This window comes from Asterias rubens, chromosome 5, assembly GCF_902459465.1.
Source record: "Asterias rubens chromosome 5, eAstRub1.3, whole genome shotgun sequence".
NCBI classification, from domain to species: Eukaryota; Metazoa; Echinodermata; class Asteroidea; order Forcipulatida; family Asteriidae; genus Asterias; species Asterias rubens.
Genome location: NC_047066.1, coordinates 14,603,392 through 14,609,467, shown reverse-complemented (window position 1 = coordinate 14,609,467; position 6,076 = coordinate 14,603,392). Strand labels below are relative to the sequence as shown.

Here is a 6,076-nt window from a genome sequence, read left to right as displayed (position 1 = left end):
CAAGCATGATGGCATCTGTAAACAAGGATGCTTGCTATGCAAACCAGAAACCCTAGGGTTACCATACTCTTCTACGATACAAATTCTGGTTTGTGTTAGGTGCAGTAGGCCTACCAATCCCAGTACTATGGTTTAATGTCCTATCCGAAGAACGAAGCAGTTGTGATAAACAATCATGCTCAAGGACAAGGGAATCAAACCCACGCTGAACAGAACACCAAAGGTTTGAAGTATGGCATTCTAAACCTCCTGGCCACAGGATCACTTAGAAAGATACATTTTGTAATCACTCTTAAAATAAAATGTTCCGGTTATAAGCCTACATATACAGCAGCTAAGCATTTTGAGGACAATTCCACCTCAAAGTACTGTGGTGTATTAACAAGATATCTGTATATGTTCCAAAATTTGAACCTGAGAAGCAATTCTGTCAGTAAGTTTCTGGGATTGTGCATTAAATTAACAAAATTAAATTGTTTCGAAAATGAAAGGTATACTTTGCCTTTAATTAAAAATCAGTGTGAAAAAAATCACAAAATTTATGTGACGAGTATTTTGGTCTAAACAGCTCAAGAACGGTCTTCAAGCTTCCATATCATGCACAAACATATCCAGTAAAAGTCACTGTACATGTTTGGTAACTGTGTCCAAGATCAGTGTTCTCACTTGGTGTATCCCATCATTAAGCATAAATTAACAAGCCTGTGAAAATTTGGGCTCAATTGGTCATCGAAGTTGCGAGAAAATGATGAAAGAAAAACACCCTTGTTGGACGAAATTGTGTGCTTTCAGATATGAATAAAGACCTAGCTAAAAGTCTTTTAATATTTTAGAGAGAAATTACCCCTTTCCTAAAAAACTACGCTACTTCAGAGGGAGTCCGATCGTTTCCCACAATGTTTTATACTATCCACAGCTCTCCAATGCTTGTTACCAAGTCAGTTTTCAAGTTAATATTTGTTTTTAGTAATTACCAACCGTGTACCTTCCCTTTAAACACAGGGTGTATGATAAAAGACAAATGTATTTTGAAATCTACCTTTTAAAAGCCAAAAGAACTCTTCGTTGGGATTGTTTGTTTATGCATTTGTTTGTTTCTTTGTTTTAATGATCTTGGTGTCAAAAGAATGATCGGCAAGCTCGCCCAAGACATGAGTAGACCTATCGATTCTTTTAGAATCAACGACACCCGCAACTGATGATTGGCAGGAAGGCATGAAAACATGTTATTGCTCTGAAGGGGATCTGAAAAAATATCCCTGCATTCTCATCCCCACCTACACGATTTAATAACACAACCGTCATAATGGCTTCCTCGGTCACCCCCATATCCACCCACCCATACCCCATGGTTACAAAACCAACATGGTAGATAAATTAAACTGACATGGGCCACACCCATAAAACTTTTTTGGAAACCTTGGTATCGAGTCAACAGTCTTAAAATGTCACTGAATTGGAGAGCGCCATCATTTATTTATCAACATCTTTAGGAATGGCACAAATCTATAAATTGTTCTCCAGTAACAACACAACATTCTAGTAGTTACAGAATTCTGGTACATAGTGAAGGCTTGATCCGCTGTTACCCTTTTGCTTGCGCAGGGATTTGTTTAGATTAAAGCTGGCACTGGATCCTATATGCAGTATGATATCTTTAATATGCAGTATGCATTGAAGCCTTTATAGTTGGTTTACATCTGTAGTCGGCTAGAAAACTTCAACATCGCCTCAAAGTTCAGTAGTGTAGAAACAGGCCCAAAAAGTACAATGAAGAAATGTACGAAGCCAGACACTGCATAATACAATGTATACAATACCTCACATGACTGGTATTATTTGATCTATATATAGAAAAGGGATTTTTTTTTCTCAAGGGATGGATGTGCAGTATACCGAATTGTAAGTGCAGCAGAGTACCAGTACCAGTATGGGTGTGTATGCCTCATGAACGGACCCACTCACTCAGCACAATATACATGCACAGAGAGGTTGTGGATGCTAAGTCGGTGGTACTGATGACGAAAGACTTCAAACACCATCAATAATTTGCTTATCACATTGTAAGTATCTAATGAAATATAGGGGTATGACATAAATGGTTGCTCCTGTGATTGTTGACATTGTTCATAATAATAAACCACAAGTGAAAGTGTGGTTTTGTAAACTTCAAATCATTTGGCGTTAAAGTTAACAAGATTACTAGAGTGAAACTTCAACCAATGTTGATTGTCGCCCTCCCTTGTCAGTATCATTGTTCCTGGGTGAGTCAGAAATCATGCAACCAAAGTATGACCTTTAGCCAGATCACTTCTAGCCTGAACATCTGATGTCACACTTCGAGGCTCATGAATAACGCCAGAGATCAGCCGTCGAGCCGGCGTGTACATATTCACCTTTGACCTACATTCATTCATGTATACGCAGTCAAATTCTATGGCGAACGGAATAGGAGTGTATTATTTGGGCATCTATGGAAAGCTCGTATGTCACTGCACATTATCCAATGATAGCATTTGTATCCAATGGAATCACTGGATCTGAGTAGCAGGTACCCGTCTTTATCCTTGCCGATAAAGACAGTGGCCCAGTCTAGATCACTACCAAAGTAATCAATTCAACCTTGGAAGCCAGGGCCAGGATATCACCTTCATCCAGGGGATGCAACTTTTTATTTCAAATATCAATAAAAACAAAATTGCAGGGAAACTGAGTGAAAGAGTTGCAACACAATCACTGACCATTTATGCATGCATGAAAAAAGCCATGTTTTTTTCTGCTCCACTTTAGACATCATCATGGAACAAACTTCTTTTAAGAAAAGCTCCATATTCACACTACTGTACAGCACATGAACTTCCTGGGATGATTTATTTTACCTACATTAGTATGTAGTCATTTCATTTGAAGTACCTGTATTTTTGGTAACAGAAAAAAAACTAAGGCCTGTTACTACACGGCACTTTTTTAATGATACACCTGTATCATGTAGGCCCTATTTATAGATTTAGCAAATGATCGTAGTAGTCAAAGGGACAGTGGCATTCAGTGACACATAAAAAGTAAGGGTTTACATCTTGAGGTACATGCAGCCTTTGAGTTCACTATTTAACACAAACAGAAACATTCAGGATGAACTAATACTAATAGTTTTTGTTTAATTAGGGTCAGTATAGTTGCTGCAGGGGCAAAACTCAATCAAAGGCAGTTCAGCAGTTTCTCAAAAAATATATGAAATACTTTAGTCCAACCTGTACCAGAAGAGGGCGCTAAAATTTAGAGCCTCACCCTTACCCCAGCTAGCACAATGGACCAAATGTAACATAGTATTCATGGTATTGTACAAGTAGTGTTCATAGTTTTTGGAGGTACGTCGGCCGGTCGACCACGTCAGAGCCAATGAACAGCTCTCCCTGGGTAGCTCCACACATAATTTACATACACGACGAACATTGCACAGGTTTCCTTTATTCTGATGCATTACAGCAGGGTGAATGTTCATGTATCGGCCTCTGTGATGACCGAAACCCCCGGTAAGCTAAAGACAAATGAATAGGCAGTGTGCTTGTGACATACCGAGTAAACAGCTAACGTGAGTTGAGACAGTCCTGCACTGTTTGTGTTACTTGGTATGTCACCAGCACACAGTCTATCATTCGCCTTTGAACAGCGCAGGTAAGCTACAGGTGTTTCGTCATCGCAGAGGCCGATACATGAATATTACCCCTGCTGTAATGAATCAGAATAAAGGAAACCTGTGCAACGTTCGTCGTGTATGTAAATTGTGGGTGTAGCTGCCCAGGGAGAGCTGTTCATTGGCTCTGACGTGGTCGACCGGCCAACGTACCTCCAAAACCTATGAACACTAGTGAGATCATGTCTTATATTTGTAATTTGCATATTAAGACATGGTTACAGCGCATTGTGTTTATTTGCAACGATGTACTCTGCTTGAAATCAATTTACAAGTAAGACAGATACAATTACTGAAATTGTATGTAAATCTATGATGTAATAAAGACAATGCATTTGTCTTTCTATCCCAACAGGGAAAGATTGTAACAAGCTTAAGTCAAAGATGGCTGCCCGTATCACAGTCCATTCAGTGCTTGATAAGATCAGTAAGGATCATCTAGAATGTCCAATATGCACCAATCGCTTCATCAATCCAACAATGCTAGACTGTCTACACAGCTTCTGCTTCACATGCCTCAAGGAGCTTCACCAACAAGATCCTAACAACTCCATCCTACTGTGTCCTCTGTGCAGAAAGAAAACAACACTAGAAGACAAGGTTGACAGTCTACCTAAGGACTTTAAACTCAATGCCCTGGTGGAAGAGTTTACTGTTCAGGAGCAACTTATTGAGGGTCATGGGTCAGAGGTCAAATGTCAAGCCTGTAAAAGAGATCATACGGCTGTTTCCAGATGTATTGACTGTGAACATTTTATTTGTCATGAATGTCAACAAGCACATCAGCATATGGCTATTTTGGAATCACATAAAATCTACTCACTTGCTCAACTGCAATCAGGTGTAGTAACCTACCGCAGTAAAATCAGGGAGTACATTCCAAAGTGTGGCAAGCACAGTGATCAGACTCTGAACATCTACTGCAACACATGCCAGAAGTTAGAATGCACAACTTGTACCATTCTTGATCATGCAAACCAAACACATGACCCCATCGGCATACCTGAGGCTTTAGACAAATGCAAACAGGAAGTCGCAGAGCTGGTTGCAAAAGCTGAGAAATGCAAGGCTGATATTCAAACTGCCATGGAACAAGCCAGTGAGTCTCGCAAGAAAGAGAGCAAAGATCACCGAAGAGGAAAAGCAGCTGAAGCAAGAGGCAGAGAGTGTTTACAAAGACAGAGTCCAGACATTTGAAACTGCAGAGGCAACCAACACAAAATAAGTGACCCAGGTAGAGCACAAGCTGGATGAAGTGAATCAGTTCATGACCCAAGCAAGCTCTCATGAGATTCTGGATTTCAAGTTGAAACTTGTAAACAATCTTGATGAACTTACTAAGATACAAGGTGAGATTGTGTCTGACAGGCTTTCCTTTCTTGAGTTTGAAGAAGGTGAAAGGTCAGTGGGAAGACTGGTGCTGGAAGATGAGCAACAAGCTAAAGCAGAGGCTCAGGCCAAGGAACATGAAACAATCCATACAAAACAAAAGTGGAAACTGAAAGAAAGTTTCAGTCAATTTGGCTTCACGCAATTTCAGACGGAAAGGTTTGTTACAGCTTTCTCCGACAATGAAATAGTAGTATTAGATATAGACCACAATACATTGTTTGCATTCAAACCTCAAGTAGCAGCAAACACATCACAGTCTACTCACTGCCCACAAAGATTAAAACTAAAAGGTCTTTCTGAACCATCAGCACTCACTGTGGGCAATAATGATCACCTGTATGTGATTGACAATAGAGAAGTCAAGGTTTTAAACAGGAAATATATGCCCCATCATCAGTTCCAGCTAAGTGAGAGAAAGCTCTCCCCATCATGCCTTGCAGTGGATGAAAACAATCTCATAGCAGTGGGTTATTCAAAAGGGCAGAAGATCTCACTCTACAACCCTGATGGATCACTCATCAGAACATTCTCTACTCCAGTACAGGTAGACTATTTGACTTTATACAAGGAGAGGATTATCTACAGCAGTAGAGGTGATAAACATTTACACTCAGTTGATTATAAGGGTGGAAAGGTGTTCTCAGTAGATATTAATCAGTCTGAAGATTCCTGGGGTATTTGCTGTGATAAAGATGGAAGTATCTTTGTTGCTCAATATAATGGGACAACACAAAACAATAGAATATGTCAGTACAGTTCTGATGGCAAGTACATTGGATGTGTCATTGAGGATTGTGGTGATGCCTATGACATCACATTCACACCATCTGGCAATCTTGTAGTAGAAGCACAGACATTAGTAAACATCTTCCAAGTTATTTCCCAGTAAGAATAGTACCTCACTTAACATGTGAAAGTGAACTATAAAAACAAAACAACTGATCTAATAATATCATAACATACACATTACACTAGTTCATGATATTGTTA

At 39.6% G+C, this 6,076-nt stretch overlaps 1 protein-coding gene across 1 annotated transcript; it reads left to right on the top strand.

Annotated features, from left to right (window-relative positions):
• Positions 1-1,880: 1,880 nt before the first annotated feature.
• LOC117290206 (E3 ubiquitin-protein ligase Midline-1-like) lies at positions 1,881-6,066 on the top strand. Its single transcript, XM_033771464.1, is given in 4 exon segments — positions 1,881-2,063; positions 4,050-4,810; positions 4,812-4,913; positions 5,037-6,066. Coding segments are annotated over 3 exon segments (1,773 nt in total). The 5' UTR covers positions 1,881-2,063; positions 4,050-4,078; the 3' UTR covers positions 5,976-6,066.
• The last annotated feature ends 10 nt before the right edge of the window (positions 6,067-6,076 follow it).